The 19,214-nt window shown below is 41.4% G+C and overlaps 1 protein-coding gene across 1 annotated transcript in view; it reads left to right on the top strand.

The window, feature by feature from the left end:
• The window catches only part of GORASP2 (golgi reassembly stacking protein 2), a 40,992-nt gene that overhangs the window by 11,172 nt on the left and 10,606 nt on the right, over positions 1–19,214 (top strand). Inside the window, exons 2-3 of the mRNA XM_050916716.1 lie at positions 5,744–5,824; positions 15,411–15,614. Of these exons, the coding sequence (XP_050772673.1) occupies positions 5,744–5,824; positions 15,411–15,614 (285 nt within the window). The remainder of the gene's footprint in view (positions 1–5,743; positions 5,825–15,410; positions 15,615–19,214) is intronic.

Raw genomic sequence — 19,214 nt, 5'->3', positions numbered from 1 at the left:
TGATCAATTCAAAAAATTAAGGGAGTGTACTAGGGCTAAGTGGCCAGAACCCTATTGATTTTGGTGGAAATCAGGAAAACTGAAAGGGGATGGTGAGGATACAGTCTCTGGCATCTGGTTAGTAATGGCAGTCGTTTCAAATACCTCTGTAATTGTCTGTAGGTCAAAGAACTGGCTGCTGATAGCCCTTACCACGTTCCTGCATAATTACCCCCACCACAGTCACCCCCAGTATCATCTCTCCTGATCCTCACAATAGCTTTAAAAATGTTGACATCCTGAAAGAGAGGACAAAATATGAGACTGGAGGAAGTGGAGAATGGGAGTGCACCCAAAGCCCCTGGCATGTGGGGAGAATGGGGGGCTTTGGGCCTGGGGGCACACACACAGCCCTTTGCATGGGGGGAAGGAGAACTGGGGGGCACTCAGAATCCCTGGTTGTTGGGAGAATGGGAGACGACCCTGGTGTGGAGGAGGAGGGAATGGTAGCCATGGGGGAATGAGGGACTACACAACTCCTAGCAGGGGGAGATTGGGGTTCCCTGGTATGGAGGGCAGTGAAGGGTATGCAGAGCTATTGGCATGGGGAAAGGAGAAATGGGAGACCCAGAACTACTGGTGGGGGGGAGAATGGGAGGCCCATCACAGGGAGCTTGTGGGTGAGAACAGAGGAATGCAGGGAGCTCCTGGTGTGTGCAATGTGCTTGGCCTGCAAAAGGAACAGTGTGTGTGTGTGTGTGAGACCCTCTAGTACTTTCTGGTTTCTTACAACTTAATATGTCAGTGGAGGGGGCCAGGTCTTGGCATTTCACTGTAGTTTCATCTGTGGTGCTAACTAGGGTGGAATGATTTTTTTTAAATCACTAATTCTGATCATGATTTAAATCAGTGAGAAGGGAACCATGATTTAAATAATTGTTTTAAATCTTGTTTTGCATTTGTACTTTTTAGTTACTTCCCTAAAGTGAGACTCATAGGTTATATTATAAACTGTTAAAACTAGGGCTGTCAAGCAATTAAAAACTTAATTGCAATTAATCGTGCAATTAATAGAATACCATTTACTTAAATATTTTTATATGTTTTCTACATTTTCAAATATTGATTTCAGTTAGAATACAGAATACAAAGTGTACAGTGTGCACTTTAGTTTTATTACAAATACTTGCACTGTAAAAAAGAATAGTATTTTTCTATTCACTTAATACAGGTACTGCGGTGCAATCTCTTTATCACGAACATTGAATTTACAAACGTAGTTATATAGAAAAAATGACTGCACTCAGAAATAAAACAATGTAAAACTTTAGAGCCTACAAGTTCACTCAGTCCTACTTCTTGTTCAGCCAGTTGCTCAGACAAACAAGTTTGTTTACATATGAAGGAGATAATGCTGCCCACTTCTTGTTTACAATGTCACCTGAGAGGGAGAATAGGTATTTGCATGGCACTTTTGTAGCCAGCATTGCAAGATATTTACTTGCCAGATGCGCTAAAGATGTCCCTTCGTGCTTCACCTATCGTTCCAGAGGACATACTTCCATGCTGATGATGGGTTCTGCTCAATAACTATCCAAAGCAGTGCAGACTGACCCACGTTCATTTTCATCATATGAGACAGATGCCACCAAAGTTAATTTACTTTTTGGGTGGTTCGGGTTCTGTAGTTTCCACATCAGACTGTTGCTCTTTTAAGACTTCTGAAAACATGCTCTACACCTCATCCCCCTCAGATTTTGGAAGGCACTTCAGATTCTTAAACCTTGGGTCAGTGCTGTAGCTACTTTTAGAAATCTCACATGGGTACTGTCTTTGTGTTTTGTCAAATCTGCAGTGAAAGTGTTCTTAAAAAGAACATATGCTGGGTCGTCATCCAAGACTGCTGTAACATGAAATATATGGCAGAATGCAGGTAAAACAAAGCAGTAGACATACAGTTCTCCCCCAAGGAATTCAGTCACAAATGTAATTAACACATTTTTTTAAGGAGCATCATCAGCATGGGAAGCATGTCCTCTGGAATGGTGGCCAACTATGAAGGGGCATACGAATGTTTGGCATACCTGGTGCATAAATATCTAGCAATGCCGTGGTGTCATGCGAACACCTGTTCTCATTTTCAGGTGACGTAAATAAGAAGTGGGCAGCATTGTCTCCTGTAAATGTAAACAAGCTTGTTTGTGTTAGTGATTGGCTGAACAAGTAGAAGAACTGAGTGGACTTGTGGGCTCTGAAGTTTTACTTTTTGTTTTTGAGTGCAGTTATGTAACACAAAATCTACATGTGTAAATTGCACTTTTATGATAGAGATGACCCTACAGTATTTGTATGAGGTGAATTGAAAAACAAAGGAAAATATTTATCACCTTTACAATGCAAATATTTGTAATAAAAAATATGAAGTGAGCACTATACACTTTGTATTCTGTGTTGTAAATTGAAATCAAATATTTGAAAATGTAGAAAATCATCCAAAATAGTTAATAAATTTCTATTAGTATTCTATAGTATTTAATAATGCGAATAATCGTGATTAATTTTTTGAGTTAATCGCGTGAGTTAACTGCGATTAATTGACAGCCCTAATTAAAGCATGTTTATTTGCAACCAAATATAGCCTTTACACTAAATTTGATCCTAATTTCTTAGCCGGGGGATACACCTCTATTAAGCAATTATATAGCTTAACATACATTTATTCAGAGTCTTAATTTTAAAATTGTATTGTGTTAGGAAACAGTGAGTGATGCATTTCTTATTTTTTTACTCATTTGTGTCAAGCTGCATTGGAGAGGAAATTGGATTTCAATTAAAAATAAAGAAAAATAGCTTTTAAAAATTTTTATTAGTTAAATAAAACTACCTTAAATGTAATGGATACATGCGAAAAAAGTAAGCTTATCAAAACAGATTTTGCAGTTAAAAGTAAGGGAGTATTAAGTGTAGGTAGCGAATTGACATACTCACTCACCAATTACAAAAAGCTATTTCACGTTCTAGTTTTGTGTCTGCATAATCTGTAAAAATGCATGAATGCATTAGGGTGGAAATGAAGGGGTAAAGTGACGGTGTTAGTGTCACAGATGGGGAAGCCTCAGATTTTTCCATAGTAGAACATTTTACTCTAGGTAGCCCATGTTAGGAAAACCACATTTCTCTAGGCAAAGCAAATTTGCAATTATCAGACTGACATAGGACTAACCACCAGTATGGCACCAATTCTGTTAGGACTGCAGAAAACACACAGTAAGAAACCCTATTCTGAGAAAATGTGAAACTGTTTCAAACCTCTCAAAGATGAATGTAAAGTATAAACAATAAAACCATTGGGTGAAATGAATCATGTTCAAGGGAACAGTTGGAGGATAATTTAGCATCTTCATTAAAGGTATTTGCAGTGGTGTTGTAGCCATGTTGGTCCTGGGATATGAGAGAGACAGGGTAGGTGAGGTAATGTCTTTATTGGACCAGCATCTGTTGGTGGAAGGTACAAGCTTTCAAGTTACACAGAGCTCTTCTTCGGGTCTGAAGTTACGGTAGTCTAGATTGGCACTGCATGATTCAGTGTAAATACAAAGATACTTGTCACAGTTTCTGATTAAAGTTACTCTATTTTGTATTAAGATTAGATTTCAAGCTCCTGGGTGCAGTCAGTAACAGTGGTTCTCAACCAGGGGTTAGGGGGCGCAAGCAGTTTTCAGGGCGGCCTCCAAGCAGGACCAGTGTTAGACTCACTGGAGCCCAGGGTAGAAAGCCAAAGCCCCACTACCTGGGGCTGAAGCTGAAGCCTGAGCAATGTAGCTTTGCAGGGGCCCCAGGCAGTTGCCCTGCTTGCTACCTCCTAACGCCGGCCCTGGCTTTTATATTCAGAAAACCAGTTATTGTGGCACAGATGGGCTGTGGAGTTTTACAGCATGTTGGGGTGGGGGACAGCACTCAGAAAGAAAGAGGTTGAGAACCCCTGATCTATAAGATACACCTCTACCCCGATATAATGTGACCTGATATAACGCAGGTTATCATACAACGCAATAAAGCTCTGACACGCTGCTCTGAGCAGCGTGTTAAGGGTGCCAGGCCAGGGCTGAGGGTTTGGATAAGGGGCACGGGGTCTCGAGGACGGTCAGGGGCTCCCTCCCCCCAGCCGCCCGCCAGGGTCTGGGAGGCAGGAGCTGAGGGGGGGCGGGGGGAAGCAGAGGGCTTCTGCCAGCTCCCATCTTTTTCCATCCAGGTCTCCCAGCCAACCCATTGCTGGGACCTTACCATCTCTCCCCCCCAAACATGGGTTAAGATGGGCTGTAAGAAAGTGGGGGTTGGCTCCCTGCTATACCACTCATAGGGGCCACAAATCTCTCCCTCCCCCTTCCCCGTTCAGCTCCTTTAACCAATGTCCCTTTTTAAGTCCTTTACCAAGCCATTTATCTGGTCGCTATATCCTTTCCCCATGGAGTACCTGCATTGGACATCTGCCCCACACTTACATCATGAGTTGCAACATCCTAACCTAACCTAACTCCCTTCCCTAGTCCCATAACAAAGCCTTCCTTTGCTGGGAGGGCCCCCCACCCCACCCCATTGCCAGTCCCCTAGAAAGCTGTGGCTAGTGCAGTGCCCACAAGCAGTCCTGACCAAACTTGATGTTTTGCTCCTCTGAGGGAGGAAGGATGTGCTGCTCCACCTGGTCTGGAGAAAAGAGGCTTGTCCCACTGGACTTGCCTTTTGTCAACTCCCCAACAGTTCTGGTCCTTGGGGGTGAGTCAGCATCAGCATGCTGACCCCACTCCTGCTTTTGCAGCACGTTCTGAGCCTCTTGCCCCATCCCTGCCCTGCCTATAAAACACTATTCCCTCTCCCTTGGCAAGCTGGATGTCATCCCCTCTCCTCCTGCTTAAAGGTGTACTGCGGTCATTCTAACACGGCAGTTCTCAAACTTCATTGCACCATGACCCCCTTCTGACAACAAAAATTACTACACAACCCCAGGAGGGGGGACTGAAGTCTGAGCTCACTCAAGCCCCACACACCAGCTGGGAGGGTCAAAGCCCAAGCCCCACTGCCCTGGGCAGGGAGGGCCAAAGCTGAAGTCCAAGGGCTTCATCCCCGGGTGTGGGCCCTATCACCTGAGCTACTCCACCCAGGGCTGAAGCCAAAGCCTGAGCTCTGCCACTCAGGGCTGAAGCCCTCACACTTTGGCTTCGGCCCCAGCGCCAGATCCCAGCAAGTCTAAAGCCAGGCCTGGGAATGCTATTAAAACAGGATTGCAACCCACTTTGGAGTCCTGACCGACAGTTCTAACACTTGAGGATGTGGTGCTGACTGTCTCCTAATGGTGCTAAAACAGAACAAGCTAAGAAGGATTTTAAATTTTTTTGTAAAAAGCAGGATTGAATAAAGTTTGGCTTTGAATTATAATTTTACCAGATATCTAGAGCTATTTATATGCAGCAGCAGAAGCATAAAATTCAGTTTTGGTGAGAAATAGTAGCTACTTTGTAGAACTGATTTCCCAACAAATTAATTATGTATTTTGTTAAGACTTGAGAATTTTTCCCAACAAGCATTTTAAGGCAGTTCAAATTTTGAGACTCAACTATTGTACTTGGGTGTTGTGAGAAATATCAGTGACTTCTAAAATTATATGTTTTGCAATAGTAGAAGTTGATAGTTGTAAAATACAAATGTTAATACCCATAGAATTGTAATTTTTCCACTAAATCCCCTTCTGTTATAACTTTTTTGATAGGTACAAGAAAATTCACCAGGACATAGGGCTGGACTGGAGCCATTCTTTGATTTTATTGTTTCTATTAATGGTTCAAGATTGGTAAGTTCATTGCATGTTGTAAGCAATACGTTTTTATTGTGAGAGTCTGTTTTTGCTAAACTTTGAGTTATTTTTCTTGAATTGTTTTATCTAAATATTTTAAAAGTTAGTCTTGAGTCACTTACCCAGTAGCTTGATTTCAGCAAGAAAATTAAGCTGAAGGACAGCATTTGTCTTGATCAAAACCAGTGTGGATTGATTTAAATCACCACGTAGAACGCCTCCATCTAAATCATGCATTTGTACTTTCTTTATTTTCTAAAGAAAGGTGCATTCTTGACTGACATAATCTTTGAAACAGTATTCATTTACAGCTAAATAGAGCCTTTACACTAGATTTGATGTGATACTGGGGAGGGTGCACAATAAAAATATACATTTATTTAAGCAACTATATAGTTTATTATTTTCACATTCCTATTAATTGTACATTTTAGTATGTTAGATTTTTCCACTCACCATTTTATGATTTGTATTTTTTAAAAATTAGTTTTTGGAAAACAACTGATTTTTTTTATCCACTCTGATCGAAGCTGCTGAACTTTGATATCTTGACATGCAAATATTATTGAACAGTGTCAAAGTTAGAATCAAGACTCACAATTTGTCAGACCACTCTGTTTATTAGCGCAGCGCTTCGCCAATAACATTCAGAATATGTGAGTGGCCATGCAAGGCCAAAACAGTCTTATTTATACAGATAAAAGAGCGGGAATTAGACAAAGGAACAAAGAAAGCAAAACTGTAAAATTCACCTGGGGCACAGCATGCATATCCTACTTCCTTACTAACTCTTTATGGATCTGAGGCTAATACTTCACCAATTGCCCTTAAATGGTGCAATTGTTCTATGTGAATGTCTGTATTCCTGACACCTGGATTGCAGCATTCCAACAGTTTTTCTTAAAGGTACAGACAGCATTTTTTTAATCCTTTCTATTTTCACAATATAATTTATTCTACTTTCACAATCTCTCCTTTTGGTCAAGCGCACGCCATGACCAACAATTACTGAGTTCCACAAATTAACTGTTCCTTATCTTTTAGTTCATCAGCGATATTTAAAATCATCATATTAGCACTCTGTTTTGGGGCAGTCATCTGGGTGACACAATTCTGGATACAACAGGAGATTAACTGAAAGCATACAAAAATCATTAAGATTCCAAACAGGATAGTTAGGGCTCCCTGAAACAACCAGTTTCCTATGCCAGAGAAATTGAACAGGTTACTTAGCCATAAAGAACTCAGCTCTTCATGAGGAAGATGTGCGATTTGTTTTAAGTGGCTATAGCGATCTATTATCTCATTGGTATTGTATAAACACACAACATTGTTTTCCAGTGAGAGCACAGGTCCCTTCTTTGGCCGTCAGCACTATGTCCAATGCCTGATGGTTCTGGAGGGCCACCTGTCCGATCGCCCCTGTTTCTTTGCTCAGGGCTTTTAAACTTTCTCTGGTTTTATTTGCCATTATTTAACTACTTAGGAGCCTTTTTTTTGCCTTGTGTATTGCTCCCCCAAGTGGGATAAAGGAACTGCCAATAGCCTCTTCCAGGTGTCATGACTGTTCCATATTGTGTTAAACGGACAAGGTCCTCCAGTGAGGTCTGGGGAATTGAGTGGGATAGCCAGGACAGGAACACCAGTTTGAGAGTGGGCTGGGATGTGGCTGCAGACCCAGCATTTAGAAATAATAAGGGTCTGAGCTATCCACACTTGCTGCTGGATAAAAGAATTGTCATTGTGGACTCCCCAGACCTTAAGATACCAGCAGCCGAAGAACAGGCACCACCAGAGGCACATGTTGGAGGCAGGGCCCTTCTGGTTCTGACAACCTCAACTGAGGGAACTGCAGTCACAGTTTTATGTCCACCAGGCAGCAGGCGCTAAGCTCACTACTGCTTCTTCTTGGGCCTTGCTTTATGTAGTCATCTGCTTTTGGCAACCCTTACGAGAGCGTAGATTGTAAGTTATTGCAGGCTGTTCCTCTACGTCTTCTTCTGGAGTCAAAAAAAATTGACTCTGCGTGGTCCTGAGGTGGTGGTTGGTTCACTGGGGGTGGTGCATTCTTACACTGCGAAGCATGTATCCACTCTGAGATGCCAGACAGTTTAACAGCCGTCCCTTGACTCTGGCTGTAACAATGGCCTTCACACCTTATCTTTTCCTGATGCATACATTCCTCATTCACACAAATAGATTTGAGAATACAAACAGTAGTATTTTATATTGAACAAAAAAAAAAACCATTGCAAATTAAACCTTGCTAAGTTTTACAATTGATAACTAAGACAATTTACATTGAGACCCAGGCCTTCAATGTTTTTCTAATTTACTTAACACAGACACAATAGAGAATCCTGTCTCTTACTACCTAAATCTTAAAACAAAGAGTTAGAGAGGGCCCAATTTGTAATGCATATGGGAAAACAGAATCTTATAGTCCCAGGGGGTCATTTCTTTCTGCTATTTAAAAATAGTGACTAGCAGGATGAAATCAAATTATACTTTAATTCTTATGGGATATTATAAAATCCTGCTCCTACATATCCCCCTTTTGACACTAAGATTATTAATCGCCAGTGTCACTTTTTATTTAGTTCACGTAATAGAAAATACTGGGAGGTGATTTGGGCCTGTGGCTTTAGCTTTACATACATTTGTTTTATTCACCAGCACATTTTAAACATTTCAATTAAACACATACAATGTAAAACCAAAAACAATTAGGGTAGTAATATTAGTATGCCAGTAGTTGTGGGAGACCATTCAGAAAATGTTATACCAATGGTAAGCTGTTATGCTTAATGCTTACAGTAAGCTGAGACTCTTTTGGTGGTGGTGTTGTTGTTGTGGCAAATAGTAAATGTGATTATTGGTAAACACAGTACTTACATTACATTTACATTTGTCTTCTGGTAAGTTGCTAACACTTTTTAAACACTTTTTTTCAAGAATTAACACATACACATAGTTTATTATACAGTACTTTGGATTATCTGAAAGACAAAAAGAACAATTTTCTACCCCTTTTGGGGTGGCATTGATTATTGCTTAAAGATTCCATTCTTTTACAAATACCCTTCCTGACTGCAGGCAAAACAGAGGAATTACCCCCTTATTTTTTTGTGGTTTTTTTGTTCTATAGGCAGGCCAGGTTTTAATGGGTTTTACTTTTTAAGGGTTATGCAAAAATTATTTCACTGTTTAGTTATTAAATTTATGAGGTGGTGTACCTTAAGTTTTGCCTTTTATATAGCAGACCAAGTTTGTAATGTTTTTCCTGCTGTTTTAAGCTTTAAGTTTATTCACAGGTAATAGCTGAGAAGCATCATTACCATATTACTTTAAAGGATTTTTTCAAAAATCATACACACTACAAGTTGTTACAGGGGTACTCACTGACATTAAAGTTATTTTAATGTTTAATATTAACAATAACATTAGCATTAAATCTATTAAAGGTATTTTGTTATACCAGGCCTTTTATGTAGGCAGTTTGTTTGCTGACCAGGTATGTTCTTTATTTGCAGCTTCGTTTGTGCTGGCAGTTCTCACCTTTCTACAATATACGCTGCACATGTCCTACGGAAAATGCACATTTTTTCTATACTATAACTTTTCAAAAACATTAGCCATATTAATTTTTACATAAGGTATAACTGTTTGTTTTGTTTTTACAGAGTTTTCATGTACTTTTATTAAAGTGACAGTCTGATTACACAGAGTCATTTTAAGGCTCAGTGTTTTTAACATTGCTTCTTTTTGTTTTGTGCACCTTACTTCTGCTGTTGCTTCAGAGGGTCACTGTTAATTTTTTATTCTGTCATTACAGCTCTTATCTGCTATTGTTACAAAAAAAAAAAACAAACCAAACAAACAAAAAGACTCCAGAATTTCTACCTATTCTCCTGATTCTGACTGCCCTATTGCAGCCATGACTTGGTCTTTATTTAAAAACATTTTAATTTTTGTAAAGAATCAAGTTACCCCTTGAGGGTTAAATGCTAAATTCCAAAGCCAAACAACACTAATTACCTGTGTCTTGCAAAAAGGTCTGTCAGTTTTGCAACTTTGAATTAAAGAGTTAAATGAATTTTTAGTGGCATTAAAAACAAAAACAAAATCAATTTATCTTACACCTACAAAACAGTAGTTTTACAAACCAGATGTGTTGGTTTAGATTCTTAGAACTTTACATACACAGACAAATAGATACATACACATTTTCTTTTCCTTAACATTTTTTTTTTACACTGCTTTGTTTTTGCATAGCTGTATATATATAAGGATTATTTACAGGCACTCTTCTGGAAAAGGGCCCATTTTCCCTTCAGAATGGCTGCAAAGAAACCAAGAATTTTCTCTCTTTAACATGGTCCTTTTTTAACATTTTCACAAAGTTTAACTGCTTAATTCTTTCCAGCCTCTGTAGAGTTAACTTTTCACTCTCTTTACTTAAATCACTTGTTTATGTTCCAAAATGACACCTTTATCACCTCAGATTTCACCATTTTAGGTATTGTTCCAGGGGTTCATGCCTGCACTTACTACTTTTCTTACTCCTGACACTATTCCCTTAGGGCTTTCAACCTGTTTCTTTATCTGTTGCTTGCCTGCTTGTCTGGGCCCGATCCTGCTTTTTCCAATGAACCGTTTGTGAGTGATATTGTGGTCATTTCACAATTTTGAAAGAAATGTTCAAGGAAAGGGACCAGGAAGGGTGGGGGCTAGTTGAGGAGCTCCCCTCGCCCCCAGCCTTGCTGAATTGATAGTGGGACACTATAAAGAATCAGTTTCTGAGGCCATGTCTACATCTAAAATTTTGCAGCGCTGGTTGTTACAGCTGTATTAGTACAGCTGTATAGGGCCAGCGCTGCAGAGTGGCCACACTTACAGCAACCAGCGCTGCAAGTGGTGTTAGATGTGGCCACACTGCAGCGCTGTTGGGCGGCTTCAAGGGAGGTTCGGGGAACGCGAGAGCAAACCGCGGCGAAGCTGGTCTCCTTTCCCGGTTTGCTCTCGCGTTCCCCGAACCCCGAGCAAGCAGGTCTCCTTCCCTGCGGTTTGCTGGGTGGTTCCGGGAACGCGAGAGCAAACCGGGAAAGGAGACCAGCTTCGCCGCGGTTTGCTCTCTCGTTCCCCGAACAAGCAGGTCTCCTTCCCTGAGGTTTGCTGGGTGGTTCCGGGAACGCGAGAGCAAACCGGGAAAGGAGACCAGCTTCGCCGCGGTTTGCTCTCTCGTTCCCCGAACAAGCAGGTCTCCTTCCCTGAGGTTTGCTGGGTGGTTCCGGGAACGCGAGAGCAAACCGGGAAAGGAGACCAGCTTCGCCGCGGTTTGCTCTCTCGTTCCCCGAACCCCGAGCAAGCAGGTCTCCTTCCCTGAGGTTTGCTGGGTGGTTCCGGGAACGCGAGAGCAAACCGGGAAAGGAGACCAGCTTCGCCGCGGTTTGCTCTCTCGTTCCCCGAACCCCGAGCAAGCAGGTCTCCTTCCCTGAGGTTTGCTGGGTGGTTCCGGGAACGCGAGAGCAAACCGGGAAAGGAGACCAGCTTCGCCGCGGTTTGCTCTCGCGTTCCCCGAACAAGCAGGTCTCCTTCCCTGCGGTTTGCAGGGTGGTTCCGGGAACGCGAGAGCAAACCGCGGCGAAGCTGGTCTCCTTTCCCGGTTTGCTCTCGCGTTCCCGGAACCACCCAGCAAACCTCAGGGAAGGAGACCTGCTTGCTCGGGGTTCGGGGAACGCGAGAGCAAACCGGGGAAGGAGACCAGCTTGATTACCAGAGGCTTCCTCAGGTATGCTGGGATACCTGCTTATTCCACGGAGGTCAAGAAAAGCGCTGGTAAGTGTCTATATTTGATTACCAGCGCTGGATCACCAGCGCTGGATCCTCTACACCCGAGACAAAACGGGAGTATGGCCAGCGCTGCAAACAGGGAGTTGCAGCGCTGGTGGTGCCCTGCAGATGTGTACACCTCCTAAGTTGCAGCGCTGTAACTCCCTCACCAGCGCTGCAACTTTCTGATGTAGACAAGCCCGGAGGCAGACAACAAAGGGGAACAGAACAAGGGACTTTTTGGCCTTTTTACAATGAGATGGGAGTATGAAGGGGTTTGGATCGATCCGGGGTTTGGAGAACGGGGTAAAGGGGAGCACTCGGTCTAGTGCTGGGAGAGGAGGCTTTTAATAAAGCTTTTAACTTATTATTTGAATAATTGAGAGAGGCCAGTTTTGATTTTGTCCACCTATGATTTGCCTCTTGCCACCACTGCATGAAACAATTAACCTCTCCTTTAGCAAATTTAGTTTTAGGTTGGCCGAGTTTGTCTTTTAAGACGTCCACTCAGTCTTTGTTCCAAGATTTTAACAGTGGCCACTGAGTTTTGGGATCCCCCTGAGTTAGCCTAGACCATTTTCCCAGAAATTTACAGGAGTCTGGACCCTTTTTTACAGGAGTCTGGACCCATCCTAAATACATAAAATGAGCCGGCGTTCATTTAGGGAACTGTCCTGACTTAGACGTCTGTTTACCAATACAGGAGGACTTCACACACCAATCACACAAGAAGGAAATTCAGGTTCGTCAGAGCGATGCCTGCTGCAACACACAAAAGGAGCCCACAGGCTACTGCCTCAATTGCCCTTGCTTTCACACTAAGGGTTTTACCCAAGGTGTGGTGCGGCTGCAGTTGTGCAGATTTCACTCACTCAGACCGCGGGGACAGGAACCCCTTGGTCGGCCGATCCCCAGACAGAGACGGCACCCAGACTCAAACACTCCACAAGAGGACAGATAGACACAGAGACAGGACAGTCCTCAGTCCGGACAAAACACAGAAATAATTACCTGACCAGATTCCTGATGTCAGATCCCGGGATTCCTACCAGAACAGAGTGGGAACCAACAGGTTCGATGACGTAGACCTCACTGTGGCTATGCGCCTTTCCGCTTTAGTGGAGGATCGCTTGGGCCAAATGCCCAGGTGCCGGCTGCCACAGTCATCCTACAAAAACAGTCAGGAATCACACAGCCCCAGTGAAGACGGTTGTCATCTCGGTGGAACCTCCAAATTGTCAAAGTTAGAATCAAGACTCACAATTTGTCAGACCACTCTGTTTATTAGCGCAGCGCTTCGCCAATAACATTCAGAATATGTGAGTGGCCATGCAAGGCCAAAACAGTCTTATTTATACAGATAAAAGAGCGGGAATTAGACAAAGGAACAAAGAAAGCAAAACTGTAAAATTCACCTGGGGCACAGCATGCATATCCTACTTCCTTACTAACTCTTTATGGATCTGAGGCTAATACTTCACCAATTGCCCTTAAATGGTGCAATTGTTCTATGTGAATGTCTGTATTCCTGACACCTGGATTGCAGCATTCCAACAGTTTTTCTTAAAGGTACAGACAGCATTTTTTTAATCCTTTCTATTTTCACAATATAATTTATTCTACTTTCACAACAGGAATGAAGGAGAATACAGTGATCCAAGCTCCCTCTCGCGCGCGCGCGCTCTCTCTCTCTCTCTCTCTCTCCCCCCCTCCCCCCCCCTCCTCCTCTGAGGACAGGGTCCCTTACCATTTTAACAGACCCTGAATCTTCTGTGGAGAGGAGAGTAGGTGAAACATACATTAGAGTCCCTCTGGCACTGGATTTTGGCAGGGTGGAAGGGTAAGGCTTGGCTACATCTCACCGAGACTTCTCAAACTCTGCCAGAGCAGAGTTTAACTAGGGGGAAAATAAGAATACTTGGTGTACCTGAACTCTCTTTTTCAGATCTGTAATTTGATCCTGACACCTTCCTTGTGGTACTGGCCACTTGCCAGAGAGGGTAACAGGTCCTGTGGGACACGCAGAGTAAATGGAACTTTCCACAGATAAGATCTCATGCATTCTGCGCTCACTGAAGTGAATCTTGTGCACTGTTTTGATGCTGCTGCCATAACTAAAGAAGAACTGCAAGGTGCTTCTCTCTGACTTTGAGATAGTAAGCAATTGAAGATCAGAACTTCTAAAAGGAGAGAGGGCAGCCTTAGTAGAGCCTCGTCTTCTAGGGTTTGTAATGCAGGATAGCGTAACTGCATCTACACAGGCTTTTCAGCGCAGAAGACTTCTAAGCCTATGGGGGAAATAACAAGGAGCTTCTATGATCAAAGTGCAGTTCTGGTTGCATTCTACGTAAGTCCAAAGCAAGCAAAGAAAATAGGCACTTGAAGTCAAAGTAAACTGGAAATATAATTCAGAAAGTTTTCTGAACCACAAGGCTTGTTTTTGGAAAGGGACATCATATGGTAACATTGTATTGTAAATGTAAACATTTTACAGCCTTGAACTAAATATGTCTGAAATAGTTACTTTGCATATTTGGATTATTGTTTACATCTGGAAGGGCTAGGTTTTGGCTATTGAATTGCTATTCGCAATACCCTGTTAGTTATGGAACAACTCTTTTTTCCCAAAAACTTTAAAAACATTTATGTTTTAAGCCAAATAATTTTGGATTCCAATGCTTTTGAAGCTAGATTTGGGCTCAGTAGTGTGTTCTATATGGTTTTTTGAATAAACAAATTTAATGTAAGATTACTTGGACTGTTTCAGATCCTATAGCAGTGATATTCAGACCTAAGTGGTTTAGGAGCCATATTAGCAATCAGCATTATCCAAGAGTCACAGTAATGTGAATTTGTTTAATTTATTATGCTATATGTATTCATATTTAAACAGTATGATGGGGAAAGTTTTTGTTTATGTATAAATACTTGGTCAGTCATTTTGCTGTGAGAATAATTATATATATATTAATTATAATAATTATTCTCATAGCAAAATGACTGACCAAGTATTTTTATCAACTACAATTGGTTAATAGCAATATAACATCCTGATTGGTTAATAATTAAATCAGTGTTTTAATATCATGTGCCGCAAAAAGCCACAGGAGACACATTAAAAAGCCACTTGTGGCTTGCAAGCATCTCTCTGAATATCACTATCCTATGGGAACATTAGTCTATCTAGAAAATATCTATTGTGAAAGCTTGCTTACTTTCACAAATCCAGAAGAAACTCCCACTCTGCACTTCTGGAGTAAACAAAAAGTAAGTTTATACATCATGTTGAATGCCTCTGTTTTTGCTTGTTTAGCACTTTAACGCTGCAGTTAAAGATTTTTGTATACAAAGTGATTGGAAGCTTAATAATTACTTACCATGTTATGTTTATGTACTGCATAAGACAAACCATTGCTTACTGATACCAGATTCCTACCACATTAAAGCTCAAAGACTTAATTTCCTTAATGTTGAATTGCTTATGTTTGGGTAATTTGTGTGTATAAAAATCAAGACAAAACTTTAGGTATATTTCTTACTGTGAATATAGAAGTTAAGGAAATTACTCGATAGGAAGTTCTGAGGAATTGAACATTTTTAATATGAAAACCACTGTAGAGAAATCCAATAAATACTTCCTAATCTCGATGTTCTCTGTATGACCTTTTGAAATGCAAACTTGGCACTATAAAATTGAACACTTCTTTTGTTAAATGCTATAAACCAAAGTAATTTGTATGTGTATTTTCAGAATAAAGACAATGATACACTCAAAGATCTGTTGAAAGCAAATGTTGAAAAGCCTGTAAAAATGCAAGTGTACAGTAGCAAAACATTGGAACTGAGAGAAACATCAGTAACTCCCAGTAATATGTGGGGTGGACAGGGCCTGCTGGGAGTGAGTATTCGTTTCTGCAGTTTCGATGGAGCCAACGAAAATGTATGGCATGTGTTGGTATGTACAATCTTTTTTAAAGGTTTCTCTACTGTAAAAAGTCATTGCCTAAACTTACCATATTGTATTTATTGTTAATTTTTAGCTGAAAATAAATAACAAACATGCACCTGTGGAGTGGGAAGGCTAGTTATTCAGTGCCAAGTAACTTATCTCCAAAATTACTAAAAAAGGGCTGTCTAGAGAAACAAGAAATGGTAGGCCAACTTAGGGATGTGGCTCCCACTATTTTAGTCACGGAGTTCTTCTACATAGCTTAGTAGTTACCACAGTTACAGAATCAGAAATGTAGGACTGGAAGGGACTTCAAGATGTCATCTCATCAATCACCCTGCACTTAGGCAGGACCAAGTAAACCTAGACTATCCCTGATAGGGGTTTGTCTAACCTGCTCTTAAAAACCTCCAGTGACAGAGATTCCACAACCTCCCGTTGGTGACTTATTCCAGTACTTAACTATCCTTACAATTAGGGTGTGTCTACACTACCCACATTACAGCATGGCTGTGGCAGCGCTGTGATGTGGGCAATGTAGACATGTTTTATCGCTGGGGGAGAGCTCTCCGGGTGATTAAAAAACAAAAACAAAAAAAACCCACCCTGAACGAGCGGTGGTAGCTTTATCACTCCTGGCGATAAAGCGCTGTCTATACTGGTGCTTTTCCACACCCCTGAACAACAAAAGTTTTAGTGCTGAAAGTGGCAGTGTAGATACAGCCTTAGAAAGATTTTTCCTAATATCTTACCTAAATCTCCCTTGCTGTAGGTTGATCCAATTACTACTTTTTTGTCCTTCCTTAAGTGATCCTGGAAAACAGTTGATCAACATCTTCTTCTTTATAATAGCCCTTAATATATTTGAAGACAGTTATCAGGTCCCTCCCCTCAGTCTCCTTTTCTCAAGACTAAGCATACCCAGCATTTTTAACCTTTCTTCATAGCTCAGGTTTCCTAATCTTCCCCCCCCCCCCCCCTTCCCAGGACCTCCCGGCCCAGCCCTGTGGAAACACCCTACCCCAGCACCGCCCAGCCCTGCAGAAACAAACCCTCCTTCCCCAGCACCTCCCCACCAAAACAGCTGTGGGTCAAAAAGGAAGGTTAGGGGTAGGGAGGTGATACTTGATTTTAAATCAACCAGGGGCTCCCAGCTGAAGAGGTGGCTGGGAGCCCTCAGGGGCAAATAAAGGCCCTGGGGCTCCAGTGGCTGGGGAACCCAGAGCTTTGCGGGGCGGGGGCAGGGATTTAAAGGGCCCAGAGCTCCTGCTGCTGAGAAGAGCCTGAGCCCTTTAAATCCCAGCCCCAGCCCATCCACTGGAGCCGCGACTGGGATTCAAAGGGCTCTGGTCTGCCCGCGGCGGCGGGGAGCCCCAAGCCCTTTAAATCTCAGCTGCGGCTGGAAATCTCTGCGGGTAGCCCAGAGCCTTTTGAATCCCAGCCACAGCTGAGATTTAAAGGGCTCTGGGCTGCCTGCAGAGCTCTGTGTGCGCGGGATTTAGAATCCCCCTGCGGGCTGCACAGTGAGCCTCCGTGGGCTGCATGTTGTGCAGACCTGTTTTATCATTTTATAGCTCTCCTCCAGTTTGTTCATATCCTTAGAGTGGTGCCCAAACTGAACACAGTACTCCATCTGAGTCCTCACGAGTGCTTTGTAGATCAGGACAGTTATTTCCTGTATATTATATGTGACATTCCTGTTAATGCATCCTAGAGTATTAGCTTTCTTCACAACTGTATCACGTTGTTGACTGATATTAAATTTGTGATCTACTATACCATTATTTTATTAAAGGAAAAGAAACATGAATGTGAAACAGTTTTTTCTGTTATCTCTTCATGGAAAGCTTTAAACTAAGGCTGTCTATACTGCCACTTTCAGTGCTAAAACTTTTGTCGTTCAGGGGTGTGAAAAAACACACCCCTGTGCAACAAGTTCTCCCCCAGTGATAATGCATGACTATACTGCCTATGTCACAGCACTGCCTTGGCCATGCTGTAACATGGGTAGTGTAGACATACCCAAATATCATACCTGTGAGCTAAAACTATTTCTGGAGTGCTTTTGTTCTTGGAAAGTTAAGACTACCAGAAGTCCCAAAATTATTGAGAGTTCAGTCTTAGTATATTTTCAAATTATTTTTCCCACTTATAAAATGTTTTAGTAATGTTCTTAAGGACAGTTGATTCCAGTCTGGTTATTGATTGCCAATTTATAAATCATTTTAGGTTAAGTAAGCAATTTTAACCAAACTCTAGGAAGTCAGTTTTTAAATCTGTTGCTTCGAAGAAGCCATTTTAAGGAGCTGCCTTAATACAGGACAACTAACGAATATTAATCTTAAATGAAAATTTAAAACTTTCTCTATTTACCAACATTTAGCTCCTATCCTGAAATACATGGCCCTAAACTATGGGGCTTACAGGAGAAATTGTTAATGTCTTAAGTGACAATAGCATTTCAATGTCTCAAATCCTTACATGAGTTCTAAATCTAACTATTTGTGCAGTGTTTTAACTTCCTTGTTGAAGTCTTGGATGTTGTCATTGACTTCTTTTTCTTGAGGCTTCTTTTTTGTTCTTGTTAGGTTTGTGGTAGTTTACTCGTAGAGACAAGGTGTTTGAATGTGTGCATTTTAGATGAGAGCAGAGGGAGTTTTATACCCTTCTCCTGTCACAGCTTTACTGGAGGCGAAGGTGCACCTTTTTAGGACTGGATCGGACTAAAATATATTGACTCAATGGCTTCATGAGTTGGTTTTGTTGACACCTTCAGTTCCTGAACATTCCGTTCCTTTAAGTGCTTGTGTTTTTTTGTGGCAGGAAACTCTTAGATAAGCTTTCATGTTAGAGGTTTTAATTTTTTTTTAAATTCTATTTCTGAGATTTCTTCAGTTTCATTAGGGTTCAACAGGAATTGAAATTCTATTTTTAAGAAGTTCAATGCGCCTGGTCTTAAAAAGCTTTTAAAATGGTCTTAACATTTCGAGATTACATGGAGCTCTTCTTCAGGTCTGGTTCTGTGTAAGCTCAAAAGCTTCTCTCTTCCACCAGCGGCAGTTGGTCTACTAAAATATATCACCTCTTCCACCTTGTCCTCAAACTAGAAGAGTTACTAAGTTGCTGTCCTTTCTCCACAGTCTTTGAAGAGGTGATTCTTGTTTGGTGAGGAGTTGCTAAAATACTGCTTCGATATAAATTCCTATTTTAAAATAGTTTCTTAGGTAATTAAGCATTAATTGACCTTGCTGTGTTGGTATGTAACTATTTCCAATTGAGTGGAAATGTGTTTTATAAGTAACACTTTCTGTAAAATATTTCCTGACCATAAATGTTTTTACATTTGAAAAATGAAGATGTTAGTGTGTTTATGAAAGAAACCCACTTTACTCCTAGTTTATTACTGGGATAACACATCCCTATTCATGACCTTTTTGTTTTTTGCTCTTAATACCATTTTGAAGTCAGGACCAACTATTTGCAAGAAATGTTGTTAGGGATAAAACATTTTTTGCCCACTGATGATTTATACCAAAGAAGTATCCTGCTCTGTGGTAAGGTTTGCCTATTCAAGTAAATGGTGTTTTCCCAGTTGCGACAATTACT

The sequence above is a fragment of the Gopherus flavomarginatus genome, chromosome 10 (assembly GCF_025201925.1).
Source record: "Gopherus flavomarginatus isolate rGopFla2 chromosome 10, rGopFla2.mat.asm, whole genome shotgun sequence".
Lineage (NCBI taxonomy): Eukaryota > Metazoa > Chordata > Testudines > Testudinidae > Gopherus > Gopherus flavomarginatus.
The sequence above is the reverse complement of the archived record's forward strand: the minus strand, read 5'-3'. Positions and strand labels throughout refer to the sequence as shown.